Source organism: Euwallacea fornicatus, chromosome 9 (genome assembly GCF_040115645.1).
Source record: "Euwallacea fornicatus isolate EFF26 chromosome 9, ASM4011564v1, whole genome shotgun sequence".
In the NCBI taxonomy this organism is placed as follows: domain Eukaryota; kingdom Metazoa; phylum Arthropoda; class Insecta; order Coleoptera; family Curculionidae; genus Euwallacea; species Euwallacea fornicatus.
In genome coordinates this window covers 2685134-2704175 of record NC_089549.1, presented here as the reverse complement: position 1 = coordinate 2704175, position 19042 = coordinate 2685134, and the positions used below count along the sequence as shown (strand labels likewise).

Genomic DNA, 19042 nt, shown 5'->3' with positions numbered 1-19042 from the left:
GTTTTTAATTAAATCCTTAAAATAAGCCAGTTTAACTGATAAAAACTATGGAAATGTCGGCTTTACATCACTTTCAAGGGAAGCACATCGAGAATATCGAGTAGAGGCTTAAACGGCTTGCTTAAGATAATCCGTTGAGCCAAAGCAGCTGTGATCATTACCTTCAAATTTGCAAAGAGATTTTGCATCAGCCTCAAACATACTTGATATGAAACAGAAATAGCACTTATCGCCGCAAGTGTATTTTTTTAAAGTGGCTTCATCCTGGTCGCTATCTAGTACCAACGTCGTCGATGAGATTCTAATGATAGGTCTATATAGAGAAATTGTGATACAGGAACGCAGCTTCTGCAAAACCCAAATAAGGAACCAGAAAAGAACCATGAGGACTCTTTTCCGAGTAGAGGCAATAATAAAAGACTAATACCTAAAACGGTACGACAGGAATTAGCTTGGGTTTAAAAATCTCGTAAACGAAGAGAGATATCGGAATTATAGAAAAATATAATTTTTGAGTGAAAATTGGTACTCAAGCAAGTGGTGGGTTGTAGGTAGCGCCCTCTAAGAGCAACGTGAAAATTAAATCAAAATTCTTACTCGGCATTATACAAAATCTAAGTATACCTAAGTACACTTAAGTAGTAAGGTATCCTACAAAACCTAAATATACTTAATTATAACACAAAAAATTATTAGGGAATTTTAAAATAAAATTTCAACCTTTAACACCCTGTAATTCTGAAACATGTAGCATTGGTATAAAGTATATCGAGCTCAATCGTCATACTTTGGTGTCCCCTATCTCGGGTTTTCCATGTCCCATTCCCAATGGATCATCCTATATAAAGGACCATGGCGTTCGGGGAGTGGCGGAACTCCCACTTCGGACCAGCGTTAAATTAATCTCAACTGGAAACTTATCCAGAGATTGATGCCAAGAATTGTTTACTCAACAGTTAGTACGTAGATTGGTTGGGGAGCAGGGTGTTAGTGTTGTTAGTTTAATTACCTCCCTTTCTTAATTGACCAAACATTCCAAGTTGGATGAGCTTAAATGGTCGAAAAATCCATAATACGATGTTTCAGATTATTCTTTGAATTTCGAGATTATGACATTCCAGGAGGAAAAGTCTATTTCTGATCAAAGCTAAAATCCTATCTGAAGTCTCTTTAAAAGTATGAAGAAAAACCTGTTAGAATGTAGATAGTCCATTGCAGTGTTATTCTTTCGTTCATTGTGTCTTCTGAATTTGATCGATTTTAAGTGGACGAAAAGATAATTTGATTATTTGATACATCCGTTGAAGTCCGAGATAGCGTGATATTACAGTAAGGAGAAGAACATTTACATCTGACCACTTCCAATCCGGACTCATCCATAGAACGGTGAAAGACGGTATTGAATTACAATTTAAAACGTAGGTTGGTTGAATCTTAGGGGGTACGTGATATGGGTTTAATTAGCATTTGTTCAGTATTTCTAAATGCCTTTCTGCGGTCCCTTCTTTATTTGTCTATATTCTCGTGGTTATCTGATTTAACGTAAAAGCTACAACTGAAGCATTGTCGGAGAAAGACGAGCTATTAGAATCTCACAAGGTTCATATGATGTTTATTTCGAAACGAACCGAAAAAAAACCTCTATTTAGATACCTAGGGGGATGTTTAATTGGACGTTAGAGAAAATTGTATCAGTCACCTCTTCACCCCCAGCTATCACAGTGCTCGAAATGTGAACCGTTATTAGCGAGGCAATAATAAAGTCTGTTTCGAAAATGGTTCAATGAACGATTTCCGCAAAAATGATTTGGCAAAATCGGTGCGTTGAAATGGCCAGCACGATCTCCAGATCTCAGTCTACTAGACTTTTTTTATGAGGTTATTTAAAACACAAAATATTTAGAACTCCGCTTGAAAGTATTCAAGAATTTGAAGATCGAATTTTCTTGGGATGCAGAACTACTACTTCAAACAATATTACCCCTAAGTACCTGGAACAAGCACAATTGGAAATGCTGCCTTGGCCTGCACGGTCAACGGACCTATCACCCATCGAACAACTTTCGCACATAACGAGTTTGAGATTTTCAGATTTGCATTACTTGGTATAAGAGTTTTTTTGAGCTGCTTAAATGCTAGTTAACTGAATCGGTCTTCAGTCTAAATATCTGATGGAATTTTAGCAATTTTTGCACAAACACCCGAGTTACATGTCCCATTGATGTATTAATGCATGTTCAATTGTACTCAAATTCAAACAAGACATATTTATGTAGATGCAATCATTAAAGTTTCTACTTCTCAAAAGTTTAACCTTAACTTGCCGTGGATTTACCTACAATTGCCTCCGACAGATGCACACTGTTGAAATTGGGAGTTGGTAAGGAGCTTTGGCAAGTTACCGAACAGGTTTCCTGTTGACTATAAATAGAACACTTATCGGGATAAGGTTTTAATTGAATTCCGCTCCAAAGGCTATTTTCAGAAACAATTTATCGGAATTTCGCACTTCAAGATTGCGGCAAATATTGAATTTAAAAAGAGAGGCCACGAACCGTGAAAATAGCTGGAATCACTAGGATGACAGGATCCTTCCTTAAAGCAACTCAAACAGAAACTCGATGAACTTTACCTTTCTCTCAACCGGGAGCGGAGATTCTGGTTAAAGTCCCATCCAATCCCCTTCAGAATAACATCGGAGGTTTTCCAGGTCGAGAGTAAGATTTACTTACTTAAAATTACTTGAAACCATTACGGAAAGGCATTCTATAAGCTAAAAGTTTTGTCTGCTTTCAAAAGATAATGGCGATAGGAAATTGAATAAGAATGTTTGCAATTTAATGCCGTTTTCTTTACAATCCAGTCGCGTAAGTAATTAATTTCCACATTCTGCACAATTCCATATCGGTTTATTACACATTCTTTTACTCTTGTTTGACCTCCTTAAAACAAACGACCTCTTCTTATGGGGATATCGAGCACCTCGTATTCCTCAATGTTGATCGGTGAAACGAAAATTCAGCTTTAAGAGGTAAATTTAGTTAAACCCAATTTCAAGTAACGGATGATTCGCACATCATTTATCTTCGTTGGAGAAAACGATCAAAAGTACATTTCTCTAACTAGTAATGGCAAAGACGTATGGAAACTTAGAAAAAAGGGGAAATTGCTGTCATTTTTTAATGAATGGAAGAGAACGAACAAGCATGAGTACTAAAAAACGTTTAGTGAGGAATTAGTTTCTTACATAAACGCTGACTTGGCAATAAGGCTCACTCAGTTTCGAAAATATCGTCGAGAACGGATTTTAATCTCTGTAGAAGAATATTTACATTTTATACAGGGCGTTTCAAATCCGATGTGTTGTCATTACTGTCGCTTAAATGGTAAGAGCCACCGGGTCGGTTAAATGAGCAAAATTTGTCAAATTTAATGTTTAATGTTCTCTCAAGGACTGAAAACAATGCTTGCCAAATATAATTTTCTAACTAAATCGATAACTAAAGGTTTTAATAATATTTTGTAATTCAATAATATAATATAATTTAATAATAAACACAAACAATTAGTGACAAAGGCTCCAAATTAAAAGTCTGTTATTACTAATTTATTATTCATTACTTACGGCTTGATTGATAAATTATTTGCCTACATAACATTTTTGAACGACATAATAATTACATTTATTGTTTGGAGCTGCAGGACCGGCCTGGCTCGTCGAGAACTTAAATGTCAAAAGATCCTATCATGCGATACGTCATTGTAAAGGGGTTACCTAGGACCTTCAAGAATCTGTCAAAACCTATACACATCCGCATTTAAAAAACTCAAGTTGCCGTCGTTATTTCAGAAACTGAGCAATGTTTCAAATTTTGAAATTCACTGGTTTGTAGACATAAGAAAACTGTAAAATTGTTTGTGTTAAAATTTTACTGAAAAAACTTAAATTTTCGATTTATGTGGAAAATCATATTTGTCCAAATATTATTTTTTCCATAATAAGTTGGAAACTAAAAACCATTTGGCAATACTGTTTTTCACACTTGAAAAAATATCAAATTTGGCAGATTTGTTCCAATTTAACCGACCCCGTAACTAATGTAGTTTTAGAGGTAGCAATGATAGCCCGTCGGATTTGGAACACCCTGTATAGTAACGTGCGGATTTCGATAGCTCTTTCAACTCCATACTTCCCTCGAACTTTCAAGAACAAAGCAGTACCGAGAATAGCAGCAATAATACAGATATTGCGTATGGGCCATTGTGCCTTTAGTTAATGTGCCCTGTTGACGACAAATGCAGAGATTCGATTATGGAGGGCCGAAATAGGTTAATCATGCATTTGGTCTTCGAGAACAAAGGTATTAGCATTTGGTAATTAGTTAAAGCAATAATGTGGGAAACATGAAGAGGGATGATGTAAAGGGAATCCTGGCAGTAATAGGAAGGTTAAGTGCGGTTTATAATACATGTTTTGAATGAAGTGATTGTAGATGATGTTGGGAAGAGGCAATAAATGGTGACGGTTGGTCGAGGACGTTTTGAGTGAGTGGCTGTCCATCTTCCAGGAAATTCGTATGATAGATACTCTTGCGCGATTGCACATCGTGTTAAAACCAATAGTTATGGGTTAAAACCAAAAGAATATTATTCAACGCCGCTTCCTTGACCTTCTTAAATAAATAATAAATCATAAAACAAAGGACCAATTATTCGAGTACCAAATATTCCAAGAAGGAACCTAAAATCCAGATGCGCAAACCTGTAAATACGGGGTTCTTCCAGGGTTAGTAAATAGTTTTTTTTCCTGCTAAAAATTGTGGTGCTTGTTCGAGTAATTTTATTTGGAAAAGTTTAATGATCTCTATGTACCATTCGCAAAATATACCTAATTTTTCATCATCACCTGGTCGGAGCCTCCGATAAATTCCACATTTAAAGGGCAGGTGCCCTTATCGGCATCAAATAAAACCAGCTGCAAACTTTGGATTTGTAATACGTTCAATTTCGCGAAGCCGTATTTCGGGATTTTGTATAACGAATAACAAAACAATAATTAAAAATCTATATTTTTCGCAAATGACTAAGTGTCAATGTATGGAAAAAATTAAAAAAGAAATTCGAAAATTTCGGTTTTTTGGGAACGACTAAGAAACCAAAAATAATTTTGTAGATCGCTTTTCATCGTGAAACTGCTCTCTTGAACGGGAAACTTTTCTTCCATTTACCCTAGACTATAACTATTCCCATTTACGAGATCCCCATGATGGACGCCCTTATTTCCGGCACACAACAGAACGTTGAAATCGAGGGAATAAAAATAATCTCAGTCAGTTAAAAAAACCACGATGACGTCAAAAATAATTTGGCGATACGTAGAGATGGGCGCACACGTCAACACGTAACACGTGGTTAATAAATGACGGATACGTGACCGTCCAAATCCAAAGCAACATTTTTTGGCTTTAACGAGAGACCTTACTGAAATTATACCAGATGGTCCATTTAACCGGGCAAATCGGAATATCTCGAAAATTACGCATCGGATTGAAAAGAGTTCCAAATGAGAATTTTTTATCTCGAAGAAGCCCCTTTAACGATACCAAACGTAGGGACGCCTCATCCCAACCACTTGGAGGAGGGGTGGCGGTAAGTTTGAAATATTAAATGGTAACCCCCATTTTTTGTTGCAGATTTGGATTTTATGATAAAAATTACGTGGGACTTATCAGAAATTTTTTTTCGATTGATATATGGTGCTGTTATCAAAAAATATAGTTTATATTGATTCCGGAAGAGAATATCGTATTTTGGTTTTTTCATTTTCGCCATGAGTGCATTATCTACCTATCGCTAGTGGCTAATTAACGATTTTGGACTGTAAAAGTTTGGTTTGGGAGAATTGACAATAAAATAACTGATCCATATTTAATTTATTGCTCATTACACGGAGTAAAATATCAAAACTTCTTGAATGAAGATTTGCCCTTATTATTGCGACACATTAATTTGAAAACTCGTTGCTTGACGTGCTTTCAGCATAACGGCTGCCCAGCTCATCTGGCTTTAGCTTCTCAAGAAACTTCACATCGTGTATATCCCGAACGATCGACTGGACGTGGTGGACCCATTCATTGGTCAGCACGATCGCCTGATCTAAATCCACTCGACTTTTTCGTAGGGGGCACTTTCAAAGAAGAAGTATATTCAACAGTACCCACAATGCCCGAAACATAACAGAAAGAAGTAGGGATGCCTGTGTCTCTTTTGTTGACGAAGTTTCAGTGTCTGATCAGCAAGCATTACAGATGCGCTTCAGAAAATGTATTGATGAAGGTGGGAGACATTTTTAATATTTGCTTCATCATTAATTTAATGTTTGATTTGTTGTGTTTATTGGCATAAAAATTTTATTTGTTTCACACCCAGAGTTGTCTTTCTTTAAACTTTAGTGACTGCAAAAACAAATTTTGACTTAGATTTGGTAATGTTTGTGTTTTAAAGAAGCGAAAAGTAAGGTTTCCTCATTAGGAGGACGGGAGTCATTTCGGTTTTGGCTACACTTCATCATGTCACCTTTTATTCTCTTGATTCTCTTCAACAAGAACCATTGTGTGGGGCAACAAAATGGGTGATACAAGCGACCGAGTAGCGCTACTCAGCGGCACCGTGAAGTGTCCCATTTGCGGAGGCCTCTGGAAAAAATTACTTTTCGGGGCATGGCCATATTATACATGCACATTCCACCGAATAGTTCCCAATTGTTTTTTTATCGGCTTAAATATAGGTATCGAGAATATATGAGACACATTCTAATTGTATGTAAGAACTAACAGTTTCTGCAAACTTTCTATAGTTAACTTATGAAAAGCCTGTAACACCTTTCGCAATACATCATTTATAATATAACTCTTTTAAAGAAGAAATTTTAGTACGAAAGCGCTGCTTTCAAGCTACATACCATAAATTTTGAGAAATAAAAGTTCTCAGTTCCGCGGAACAGAGTTCGGTGAAACTTTTTTGGCAGGAAGTATGAACTTTATATACAAGAAATCATTAATAAAGTTTGGTTGCTTTTAGTACGGGAGTGTCAAATTTATTCCTTTTGTGTAGCTGACAAAATAATTGTATGCAATATAATGACAAAATTAAAAATCAATGCGGAATTCAATTAAAAAGAGTAGCAGGAAATTCGAATATGCTAAAATCCCTCAGGAATGCCATAGAAGCGCTAGACCTATTAGAATAATGCAATAACCTATATAAATATCCGAATCAGTTGAAATTTCGATGGCTGAAAAACCATCGAAAATGGAAAACCCGTAGGGACATTTTTTTAATTATTTTATTATGTATGTATCGCGTTTTTTGTTGCAGCTTTACGAGAACGCAAGATTTTCAATACTGAACGATATCAATACCGAAAACTCTAAACAAGAACATGCTAAATTGATCATTTCAAAATTGTAAAACTCGCGGCCTACATCGCCCTCATAGTTTTGTGCAATTTCATTAGTAACTTCTCGGGTAAAATTTACTGCCGATTGTAAAATCTCTTACCTGATTTGGAATTGACAAACACTAACAAAGGACTTGAGGCTTGCGGTCGTACCACTTCCCAAGCTTCATCCTGAACTGAATGAAGGGCAATGGGAGGTACTACACTGACCCGAGATGGACCCAAAGGACATTGATTACGCATCTCAGATAGGCAGTGGGTGTGAACTGTGGCATTGCACCAAAGGCATCTCCAGTCTTGCAAACTGAAACGATGAAAATATCTTATCTGGGCTTGCAAACACCCTTTTATAAACAGACATGATGATGTCTTTATAAATAAATATTGTAGAAAAAACCCTAGCGTAATAGATATTTATTTAGGGAAATATACTGCCGAAACGAGTTGATACGTCCTGGGGTCTCAGCGTTGAAAAATTCGCTTATTGAGCAAAAATTTCACCCCAGGCCGCTATTTCTCTCGTTATTAATAATGGCTTCCGTTGGGTTAAACAAAGGATTTGGGATCGTTGCTGGGGCAGGATGTTCCGGATTCAATAGGACGTATTTTCCTAGACATCCACCGGAAGATGGAAATTTAATGGAGTATTAGACAACTATAGTCGACTGAAATATATTTCTTTCTTAAACATAGAATGACTGCCACAAGTTTTATAGTGAAGCCCATAACGAAAAACTGAATAATGTTCAACAGCGGAAAAATTTATGCGAATGCACATAAAAGTAGGAAAAGTTAGTCGCAAGTCCGCAAAAGCACTGAGCGTCCAAGAGGAAATGGAAAGAAAGAAGGGAAAATAAAGAAATGGAAATGGAACACATGCCAGATAAAGCCAATAAATACAAGCACGTGTCGTCGGGTTACCCAACATTCTTTTTCCATTTCTACTTAACGCCCTATTCCTTTTGCGAACTTGTCACTAACTTTTCCTCCTGGATGATATATTACATTGGGTTGTGAGAGAGCTTACCTTAAAACTGAGCCACATACGGCATTGCAAACGTTGCATCGGGATAACACCGCAAGGTTGCCCTCCATCCATTGATGAGGCATAACGATGTTCTACAAAAAATAACAAAAATTCTTAGAATTCCTATCAAAAAGTAGAGCATACCCCTAAATTTCTCTAATTTTAGATATGATAAATATTTTGGGTATTACGGTATTTCTTTTGTGTGACGAAGGACACGAAAAGAAACTGATTTATATTCTATGCACAGTAAGTACATTATAAAACCCCAAGTCGTAGCTAGTAACAGATGTTAGTAAAATCTCCTTTTATGTCTGGGAAATTTGGAAGATGGTTCAGACGAGTTAATCTATACTTTATAAAGTCTCTAAATGGGTTTACTACAGTTCTTCTAGGGATTAGTTCCGTGCAGCGTTTTAGAACATACAGTAATTATTTAGTATTTAAATCTGATGCACTTAGAGAAGAAAACAGTTCTCATTTATTTTAGGATGCAGATTAAAATACAGAGAGGAAACAAACTCAGGGATACTACGAGAAGTGCACGCGAAAAAATCCTATTGGTCCTTAGAAAATAATCGTCAATGTTGAACGAAGTGCGTGAAATTTTGCCAATCTGGAACGAATTGATTTTAAGTCAGTGCATTGAGGCCTTTTAAAAAGGTTTATCCTCTACAAGCACATGCAAAATTTGTGTTATCTCATAAAATTTTTGCTTTCAGACCATTATTCTTTTCGTATCCATTGTATGCCTATCGTCTTCAGCTGGTTTTTCCGCCGATTCCTTTAAAACGTTCATTTTGTTCTCGAGTTACGAGCACAGTCCCAGAGGTACCCGACCTGACATATAGATGATGATTTTTTTGTTAAAAATTTTCCTATATCACACAGACCTAACCTTAAAAAGCTCACGTCTCTACACTTGATTTGGGCTTGCTTTGGAGCCGTTTTTAGAACGCTTTTAGATTTTGTGAACTTGGAAAAAATTTCGCATCGACAGGTGATTCAATGATTTCATTTTAAAGGTCTTAGTGCATCCAACATCAAAGCGGAGTCAGATTCAACTCTGGGGGAATCTTCGTTAACAACTGTAAAATATCGAGTTCGCAGAGTTTAAACGGGGTCGCACCAGCCGCCAAGACGGCCGCCGCAGTGGGCGACTCAATGGGGTGGTTGCGTCAATTTTTTTCGGACGTACGTGAGATAATTTCTGTTGACCATCACTCGAAAGGGAAAAAAATAAACGGAGAATAGTACACAAATTTATTGCACTCTTTGAGCGAAGCAATTAGGGAACAGTGACCGCATGTGGCCACAAAGGCGGCCTTGTTCAGTCAAGATGACGCACCAGTGCACACTCCCGTCTGCGCGGTGTTAAAAACCAATCAACTTGGTTTCGAACTTTTCCTCAGCCGCCCTACTCGACGGATTTAGCCCCCTTAGATTGTTTGCTAAACTTGAAAAAATGGCTCGGTGGAAAGAGATTGGCGAATAATGAAGAGGTGGAGTGCGAGGTTGATGCCTGTCTTGAGACATTCCAAGCTTCTTTCTTTAGACGGGGTATGGAACATCACTAGGAAAAGTTTGTCGGTCTTAAAGGAAACTATGTTGAGAAATATTATAAAATAAGAAAAACATTTCTTCAAGTGTTAGGTCGGATACTTCCGGGACTATCTTCGTAAACTAAAGCGATGAAAATGCTTTCCCAGTTTTTTTTTAGCTTTTTGCGATTATTTCAAGTTTTTTATTTTGTCAGATCTCACCACCATGTGCCAAATTTCGTTGTTATTTTCCGCCTTATTACGTTCCTTCCGACTTTCTCGCCCAAACTTTGTTAACACTGACTAAGAGCAGTTTAGGCCTGCATTTAACATTGTCAGTTTCAGGTATACTAAACGCTTCCTCCAGAGTCGCAGTAACATCTTTGCAACCCCCGAATTTTATCGAATTTTTTCCCTTTTAATCCCAAAACCCAAAGAGCTTCCAAGATATTGTGTAAACTCGCAAATATTATTCTATACAAACTTTTTCGATAGAATAACAAACCGTAAATTTGCTATGCGAAACTGGGCATAGAAGCAATTTGCACAGTTGCTCCCGAAGGACAAATGAGAAAGACTTACCCCCTGTTTATCCTCTATAATATCTTTCCCTACCGAGACCAAGGTGGTCCATTTACAGTTGTTTATTGCTTTGGCTGCACAACGTTTGTGCACATTGAATTTGCACACTTCGCATCGCAACACATGTCGTGCGTTTATTTTGTATCGGCACACGTTGCAATAGGTCGGCCTGGCATCAAATGACGGTGCATACCTGAAAAAGAAAGAAAAAGGACTGAAAAATCAATTACTCACACACAGGGTGTTTCAGTTTTAACCCGCGTAGCTTTAATAGCGCATCGACCGTTCGACAACAATATCAATTTGCTACATAAATCAACGTCCAATTGGCAGATGCAGGGGGTTCAACTTTTACTTAAAAAATGGGAAATATTAAATTTCTTCAAAAAGGGGTAGAGATTCCTTGGAGAACTTATGGAGTGTTGAAAACTAATATAAACGACGCATGTCGTTTACAGGGATTTTTTTTTGCAGTTTTCCCAGTGGCGTGCCAGGCTCCATGTTAGGAGATGTTTTTTCAGAAAAAGTCGTATGTCCCTGGCTTTGTTGAAAATAAAAATTATTATATAATCTATAATTATTTACATACATTGTATATAAGTGAGTCACTTTCGACTATTGAAAAATCACATCCTTTGAATCCTGCGAGGTTCATCCTCCCTATACATTCCATTTCGAGGAGATCCGTTGAGGGGGTGCGGAAGTGTGAACTTACAGCGTAGTCTTCAAGTGTTTCGTATAGGAACATCAAATAAATTTAAAAAAATATATATATATCTTTTACTCGGAATCAGTGCAGTAAGTGAACATTTTTGAACTGGAATAGAAGACATATTAGAACGAGACAATTGCGGCTCGAAAATTCCTAGCTGCGGACCATACAATGGGTGAAGGATTACATGCGATGAGGACGAAGTCGGAATTACCAGCAAGTAAGAACATACAATTATTTACGTCGCGTAGTATGTCAGACCAGTTACCATCGGGTAATTGCATCGTTTTTTCGATAACTTTCTGAAGGAAACCATTGATATCTAAGTGGTCGCTCTCAATGCTGCCCTACACGGGACATTTACCTGCGGCCCTCTGATGAGTGCCAACAGGCACGAAACCGGTGATCGCCTGGCTCGAGATTCTGCGTTCACTAATGTGTTATCGAATGTTTTTCAGGACGAGAGTGTAATGTCCTGTGGTAATCGTCAGAGTTAATTTCCCCCAACAAGTTGTTGATGAAAACAGTGTAGTTCAATGTTGGTAGGGTCATCAGGTTCGGAGAAAGTTGTTTCTGTTCTTCCCCGTATCAACTCTATAATTATTTTTTCTATTTCATAAGCTGGTTTTTGCTCGAATTCTAATAAAAAAAAAGTTTTCCCGTTTCGAAATTGAACGTTAAGGACACTTCCGGCCAAACCGGACGTAACACGACACTCAAAATTGTTCTGAAAAATTCGTAGCTGAGTCTGAAAATATGATGCAAATTTCTGAACCTTTTTAGGAAATGGCAACGAAGGGATAAATTACACCTTCTGTCTGTTTTCCTCCACCTGGCAAAGTCGGTGAAAATATACGTTGATATTATCCTTAAGCTAATTGCAGCCTTATTCACTATATCGTAACATAATTCATTTATTACGTGTCGTCTCGCGGAATGGACCGGGAATAATTTATCCTTTTTACTGCCATTTCATGGCTTCTTTTACGAATTACGCAACCCTCACATTATTCTGGTCTTTGGAGGATAAAACTTTTTATAGCAGTCATTTTAATGCGAGCTTACACTGGTCAGTAATAGTTGTTTACTTTGCCTCACACCCTGCAGCGCCTAAACAAGCAAGTCATTAAAAAGTTTTTGAAGGTTTCTGGAATGTGCTGCTTTTAGGTTCATTTTGCTCATCCATCAGCTTAAAAATGGGGAAGTAAATCTGGTACTCGCCATTGTTTGCGACAGATAAGCAATTTTGGCTTAATTTTATTAACGGCGCAAGCACCATTAGCAAACTGCATCTAAAACAGGATAATACTAGCATTAGCGATCTGGCCGTATAAACTGCAAATGGGTTTTAAAATTTAAGTTTACGTGTATCGCTGGAATTTAATTAAATGGGTTAGAGCGCCGCACAGTTTTTATACTTTTAGGGAAATTTAGCAATCCAAAATGGGCCCTTTCCCTTACGGGTCAAGAGATTAGTAACTTTTAATGAATGTTTAATTAAACCCTTCATAATGAAGCCACCGTACGTACAAGAAGTATTATTCTATACTCCTTGGATTTCGGTTCACCACCGAGAGGGTTGGACAATTATACATCGAATTTGACGAAATCGGAGCACTGAAATGTCTTTACAATTCGTTGTCTCAAGAAAACGGCCGTTGAACTCTGCGCAAGAAACTGGGATTGACGACATTAAATAATAATTATAAATAGTAATTTCGAGAACTAAAAAAAAAATCAAATTAAAAAAAGACAGAGAAAATATATAAAATAAATGAAGAAAAAACACATAAAATAAAGAAGAGAAAGAACTTAAAATAAATAAAGAAAAAAATCCTTTTATAATTTGTATTTCCTTCTTGTTTCTCGTTGAATCAGTGTCTGGACACGAAGAAGTGAAAGCAAACAAAATTTCATTAAGAAATCCTACCTGACTTTCCGGATCGCTTTGATGATTCCAACTCATTTGCTTTTTCATAAATAGCATAAAAGGAAAAGCATCCAAATGGGAAGCAAGGTGTAGTTTATTTTTATCGCTCTACTATCCAGCTATAAATCCCCTCATCCTATAATCGATCCATCATTCAGACATTTTTTGAAACTACTGGAAGAGATGTGATGATTAATCACTTTCCAACTGTTGGACATCAAAGCTTCCGAACCACCCAGCCTAATTTCGATGGAATCTATTATAGTTTTTTTATAATAAATAAATCGATCGGTATCGATGGTTTCTTTAGAAAGCAGGACTGGAATATAAAGATGCCGCCGCCTGGCGATAATTAATAATAGAGCGACGTAGAGAAAATCGAAACTCTTTGAATAGATGAATTTGAGCACATTAATGCCCGATAATAAGCTTTTCTATTCGTCAACGAATAAGTTAAAATTACCGACCTACAGAATAGAAAATTTCGCATATTAAACACGAAGGCTCATCAAAAATTCAGGACACCTGAAAACTAACAACCACCGGGTTCAGGATCCTGCAATGATAAGTTTTAGTTTTCTAACACAATGGATTTCAAACAGGGCAGTGGCTGAAGACCAAGACAAAATTGCTCCTAATATAGAGGACGTCAAAAATACTATGCGGCATTCTTTATGTCATCGAAATGGTACGCGTTAGAAACTCGTTTGATTTAGAGAGAAGGAGCTCGTCATCGAGTTCTTTTAAGCAAATTGGCGACATTATAAATGCAGAATGTAAGAGGGCCTCAAAGACTCTCACTTCTTCTAATTTAATCGACTTCGGTAGCTTAGAGCTGCCATCTTCAAAACAGCTATAAGCTGGCAGTGATAAGAACTGAAAGCCGTAATGCAAATAAAAAATATTAGAGTTGCAGGTAGGTTACAGCTTTGTTGCGCACATGGAAAGCTGGAGATGTATTTATTTTTATTGCGAGATCAAATGTGGCAAATTCAGGTTGCAAATCTCGAAGTTAGCGTTCGGAAGGTACGTGGGAACACGGCTTAGTAATATTGTCGACGGAAAAGTAGGCTCGAGACCAATTTTCAGAAAATCGAATTTATGAGGAATTGAACAGTGAGAGCGAAGATTGTGACTGAAATCGCAAGCGGGACATGCAAATAAGACTTCCGGTTTTGTTACTTAAGCGAATTAGCGCAGTAGTACCAATAAGAAATTATGGGCTGCATAGCAATCTCCCTAAGAGTTGTGTCCATAATGTACAAACTCATCAAAACTGCAAAGCGATATAGAAAAATGAGTTGCAGCTGACCTGGATTAGAACGAGCTTTTGTGATGGAACGAGTTTGATAGTAAAAGAGACAAAGAAGAACAAATAAAAGAAATGTCGAACTCTCTGAATAATTAGTAACAGAAGATGGAGTTCTAATTAAAAACTTTTCGGCACTAAGTTTATACATAAAAATGTAAACTGAAGTAAAAAACACACAAAGCAAAAATGAAGCAAGACAATTTGTTTTTATTTGACGAGCAGTTTCGTGTAATAAAAAAAATTGGAATTATACGACAAAATTCAGATTTGCAAAGTGATGAATAGAAATTTCTGGATATCAGATTGCTTGATCTTGACATGCATGAACATTTTAAAAACTCTCAAAGAAGATTAAAAATAAAATTTTCCAAGAATTAAAATTAAGGAAACATGGAAGAAAACTGTTTGTTTTCAGTGTAGAGGGAGCATTATGAAAACTACATTCTTTGGATTCTTGCTGTACATAAATATTTCCCACTATCGAATAGGCACATGATGGATCAAAGTAGGGATCAAAAAAACAATATTGTCAAAGGCCGTTCCACAAAGTTAACAATTATTTATCTGGTATCATAAACAAACAGACTGTGACACGCACGCAGATAATGAAGCTTTTATATTTAGAGATGTGTTTGAACATACTGCGCGGCTTTAAATTTTACCCCCTCCCCCTCCCCGCCCTCTCTTCCTTATTAATACAATTTTAGTGTAAAAAAGACTTCAAAACGGCATTAAATACCTTTTTAGCTTATGTCACCGCTAGCGCAATATGGCTGATTTTTTTTTAATTGAAGCACGGGACAAGTCACACCTCAATTTAAAGGTTTTTTTGTACCAAAGGCTTGTTTGTGAGCACAAAATGGAAAATAAACCAATTTCTCATCAACGAAGATTTTTTTTTAGCTATTTACGTACTATTTAACCGATTTCGCGTTAGAAGAGGGTATTTTTTGTCCCATTTAATGCTACTTTTGAATTAAAAAAATAATAATAATTTGCTGAAAAGTTAACCGGGGGTTGGAATTTAGAGTCGCGCGGTATATAAAAAGTACTTGGACACATGTAGAGGAACAGTAAAGGAATATTAGAACGAATCGACTTGGAAGATTTTTTGAAGATAAAGCTCTGGAAATAATGTCGCCATGTTGTACGCTAGGCGAAACTAACCCGAACTTTGATATTAAGAGTATCTGGTTTTGAAAAATAGCGACAATGTCACGCTACTTAAGTAATACGAATTCCTCCTTAAAATCGTCTAGATTAGACATGCCTTAAATCAATTTGACGATAAAAGTCCTATTTCTATCATGGCATTACTCCAATTTATTTGAATAGCCTGTCTGACATTTTCAGGGTAATAGCGTAAATGTAGAGCGTAAAAAGTTAATGAGAATAGATTGGCTAAATTGCTTTCACAATAACTGATATTTTAATTAAAATTGAATTAAATACGTGAAAAACGCGAAACTATTCTATTAATCATAAAAGAGGGAGTTTCATTAAAACAAAGCGGCATTATTTGCGAGTTTAGTAAATCATGCAAAAAATTTGCTATACCGAAGTTGGTTTATGAAATATTGCTACAGATAAGAGTCACATAAAATCCAACAGACACCATAATCTGCAATTTATATACACAACTTCCACTGTTATTGCTTAATTAACATAGTCTTTAAGGTTCATCCAGAAAATGAGTTTTAGGGAAAATAAATTTGCCCTTCTATGCCCTGATTAACTGGCTTCATTTGAATTTGATTGCGTTAGGCAGCCATCTTTACTTAAAAACGGTATTTAGTCAACTTAATTTACATTCCAAAGCTTAGACGATGTTTTAGGGTGGTTTAAAAAAAAATGCTTGTTTAATGCGTGGATTAAGATAAGTACAAACTGCGTTGGTAGTACTACTAGTTTAAGTGGACTTATGAAAAGGCGTTTAAAATTTTTGAAAGCTTGCTCGAAAAGGCGCAACGGAAAAATAGAGCGAAAGTTTCACAACCGCAGGAATAAAAAATAAATTAAATATGAACTTTGCAAAAAAGCGCATTTTGAATTTGTACAGGACGGAAAGGGCCCTAGCGCCGTTCCTGCCTTTACCCTAATTTGGCGGTCATCTCTAAAGGAAATATTTCTGAGAAATTTTGATGAGAATCGTCAAAAATCTATTTCTTTGGCTCATAATGTTCCGTGATAGAGACCCTGGGAACTTTTATTATTTCTTCCTTACGGATGAAGAATTTATGCAAACTGAGGACGGAAAAATTTCGAAAATTTTGCATTCATCGAAACTATCCAAGTTGCCGGAATATCATATTCCTTAGCCTCACCGTGCTATTTTAAGCTTTTGGTAACCAAATGCAAAACAGGCTTTAGATGTAAATTAGTAATGCGTGTCCTCGCAGGGAAGAACCGACTAAAATTTACATGGTTTTTACCCATTTACAGCCATTATTTCCGTTCTATCTGGACTACGAGATACCGCAGGCTCCCGTTTGAAAAAGAAACGTTTGGGCATTCTGACGATGTCCGCGTGAAATCGATTCGATGTAGGGGACCGAAGCAATGGCGTAGGAAAATTGAAATGTGTAATTTCATTCGGTTAAGATGTGAAACAGATCGTAAATATTTTTTTAATTTCAATGAAATTTCGAGATTTCAGTGACCCGCATAAGCCTATCGATGGGCGTTATAATCGGTCAAATAATAAAATGCCGAGAAGCTTCCGAAATTTGCAAAATTTTACGCTTAGACAGCTCGTTTTCAGTCGGAATGGCTCCGTTATTTTAACCATGTTGACTGTGCACGACGGCACTGAGAAGAGCCCATCCTGGGTTATCTTTTTGCATCGGAAACGGTCCCGTAGGTCACAGCCACAATGGGGAGAAATCAAAATCTGCAAGTTCAAACAATGGCGGAAATTTGACTTTGAGGCCACTTTACGACGTTCCCGTTACAGATACCGTAATGCATTCGGCTCTATAAAACGGTTTGGAGCTTTACCCATCGATTCTCTGTCTATCACGCTTCTTCTAGAATGCCTATAAATTGCCTCTTCTACGACTACAGTCGGAATAACGAAAACACATTAATAATGCAATCTTAAAACGCGGATTGCAAGTTGATATCAAGAACAAGTCATTTACGCATGCGCGTGCTGCAAATACTTGTGCGTGTGCAAATTACACTTTTCACACGCAGATCAAAGAATGGAGATATTGCTCCTAGCGAGATTAAAATACGCAGTTGAAGGTGGTGCGATCTTTACCTGGTGATTCAGCATCAACGTTTTAAACAATATTTAGTTCCACTCCTGGAAAATCCTGACATGTGCTCGTCGTGCCGTCGGGGGAAAATGCGGTTCAGACGTCAAAAAAATTTTGACGGATACAAAAGTATGGCCTGGGGAGTTTGTCTGCTGCAAGTCCGGACATTTGTTCGCATTTTACGAGAAATTTCGCGTAACCCCGGAGTTTCGACTCTAATCCGCATATCTAATGATTCGTGTGCAATTTCACTTCCCAAACTGGCTCGATGAATCAAAACATGGAAAAAGTTATCCGTTGCAATTCGAGTATGTTTGCGTCGGATTTGCAGAAGTCGTTTAATCAAAACGTGCAATGTGCAAGTTCGTTTGTAGGACCTTCAAAACATGCAACTCTACACGCTGATTTAACGAGAGTGCTTTTTAAAAGCGAAAAATGCTGGACAGCTGCATATTATGCCGTTGTCCGGCATTGTCCAGTGCCCTTAGCCTCGCAAAGCAAGGAGGGCGCAACTCGTCTAGTTGGAATTGCCGAAAATGTTTATTATTGCTGATTGTTGTTTCGAAATTAATTGCTGGAATGGCATTTTTCAGGTCGGTTCATATTACTTCGAAAAGACTGAAAAATCAGCTTTGAGTGGCCTGGAGTATCTAAAAATGCTCGAGAATCAGGTCGTTATTGTCGAGTTTGTTTAGGTTACCCCAAAATATCATAACACACAGACCAGCCGAGATCGGTTTTCGTTACATAAAGGTTTTTTTAAAAATAAACGACTAATTCTTTAAAATTCCCGAAAAATCCAGTTGAAATTGCCAAACATGTCTATAAACATTGGTTAGGCTTCTTTAAAAATGATCGCAATATTATGTAGTGGATTCTTCACATGTCGATTCGGCTTACGTTGTCAATTGATCATGTTCAATTCCCTAATTAATGGACTCTCAGCGAGATTTGGCAAAGATGTTTCGATATTTTTTGCAGATAACGAAAATCTTTGCGAAGATCTCGTAATTTCCTCGGCCAAATTTACATTCAAAAAGACAATTGAATTTAATAAAATGACAATCGAAATCGATTCACGATTTCGTAAATCGGGCGGCAAGCGGGTTTATTAGGCTTGAAAATTTCCGAAAATTGTTCATAATCAGACTGATTCCAATTCCCCATGTGTTCCCAATGACCGATTTGAACTGATTGAGTACATTGTGTTAATCAACCG

At 37.0% G+C, this 19042-nt stretch overlaps 1 protein-coding gene across 6 annotated transcripts in view; it reads right to left on the bottom strand.

Annotated features, from left to right (window-relative positions):
- LOC136341119 (diacylglycerol kinase eta) overlaps positions 1–19042 on the bottom strand; it is a 118692-nt gene that overhangs the window by 33405 nt on the left and 66245 nt on the right. For all 6 annotated transcript variants that reach the window (XM_066285760.1, XM_066285764.1, XM_066285762.1 and 3 more), the window contains 3 exons: positions 10610–10802; positions 8487–8578; positions 7561–7763 (listed from right to left, as the gene is read on the bottom strand). In XM_066285760.1, coding sequence (XP_066141857.1) covers positions 7561–7763; positions 8487–8578; positions 10610–10802 — 488 coding nt within the window. The remainder of the gene's footprint in view (positions 1–7560; positions 7764–8486; positions 8579–10609; positions 10803–19042) is intronic.